Below are 1,556 nucleotides of genomic sequence, written 5' to 3' on the forward strand. Positions count from 1 at the left end.
ATAAATAAATAAATAAATAAATAAGACTTTCTAATGATGTATGGAAAGATTGGAAGTATGATCACTGTGGTAGTCAGAATTATAAGTTGGAGCAAAGAAAAAATTCAGAATATGTAGGAGTCATTTAGCAAAGAACAGCAAAGGTAGGAAGAGGAGAAATATATGGAGAAAGACAGCCTGGTCTTGCGGTAGCAGAATGTGGTGGAAGAGCAGAGATATCTAATGGGGGAGTGATCAGTGAACTGAGAACTCCTTAGGGGAAACTAATTAGAAGATGAGAAGAAATGAGGAGTCACATGGCCAGGCCTGAGCATCATCCACCCAGCTCAAACTTTGTACTCTGGAGCCTGGTCTTTCTTCATGACATGAATACTTTTCTTAAAGACACTAAACATAGGCTCATACACACATATACATAGGCACAAATAACAACAGTAACTAAAATAAAACTCACGTTTTTGTATCTGTTGAGCCACCATTTCTTGGAGGAGTCAGTTTAATATCTGATGCACCTGTCCTGGAGGAAATTTCTGCTATGCCCTGGACTTCTGTGGTAGGGGAATCAGATGTCTTTGTGTTCTCTGTACAGGCACAGAGAGAAGACACCTGAGGCAGAACTCCAGCGGCAGAGAGAAGCTTGTCTCACAAATGAGGTTTTGCTTGTGAGATCTGTGGCCAAATGGACTATGAGCAGGAAAGTGAACTTTGGACATTACAGGACCATAAAACATTATTTCAGTGGCAAATGTTCACATGCTTATTTTCATAGACATACAAATAAACACTGGTACACACAAATCTCAACTGATAAATGACAGACCACATCTCTGTGGGTTTTTCTTGTTCATCCAAACGAAGCTCAGGGAGACTGTCTAGTGCTGAAAGGGAGAATTTCTATGTTCACTTGTAATTTAGACTGTGCTGAGGTTGCTACACAGTAAGTACTTGATCCTGGGTTCCTTCCTTCCTTCCAAATTATCCACCGATTCAAGCCTCCATGTTCCAAGACTTTTCTTCTGCAGAGTTATTCATATTCTATCCTCCAAAGATTATTCAAAGGTATACTTTTTGTATCTTTATATACTTTATATTGGCCTAGGAGGCTCTTTGGTGACCTAACCTCCCACCATTCATCATTTGATTGTGTGTATGTTATATTCATGTATGGAATGCAATAATGAAACACATGAACCTCTATAATTAATATGCACTAATACAAAAAAAAGAAAAATTTCAATCTGTTCAATACTATATTTTTTCAATTTGTTCAGATAAAATTTACTACTTAAAATATTAAAATACTCATAATATTATCATCACCACCTAGTTCTACCAGTTTTCTGCACCTCAGTGGAAACCCCATCCTGGTCAACAGTTTCTTTTACTCCCTTTATCCTCTGGTGAACATAACTCTATTTTTTGACTCTGTACATTTGCCTATTCTTGACATTTTATGTAATGAAATTAATATAGGATCTTTACATCTATTTTACTTAGCATGTTTTCAAATGTTTACATATTTTTCCATGTATCAGTTTCCATCATTTCTTTTTTTT

At 36.4% G+C, this 1,556-nt stretch overlaps 1 protein-coding gene across 1 annotated transcript in view; it reads right to left on the bottom strand.

Annotated features, from left to right (window-relative positions):
• The window catches only part of LOC102018220 (butyrophilin subfamily 1 member A1-like), a 50,963-nt gene extending 50,309 nt beyond the window's left edge, over positions 1 to 654 (bottom strand). Inside the window, exon 1 of the mRNA XM_005389445.2 lies at positions 455 to 654. Within this exon, the coding sequence (XP_005389502.2) occupies positions 455 to 479 (25 nt within the window). The 5' untranslated portion in view covers positions 480 to 654. The remainder of the gene's footprint in view (positions 1 to 454) is intronic.
• Between the last annotated feature and the right edge of the window lie 902 nt (positions 655 to 1,556).

Source organism: Chinchilla lanigera, unplaced genomic scaffold, assembly GCF_000276665.1.
Source record: "Chinchilla lanigera isolate Chin_1 unplaced genomic scaffold, ChiLan1.0 scaffold00036, whole genome shotgun sequence".
Classification (NCBI taxonomy): domain Eukaryota; kingdom Metazoa; phylum Chordata; class Mammalia; order Rodentia; family Chinchillidae; genus Chinchilla; species Chinchilla lanigera.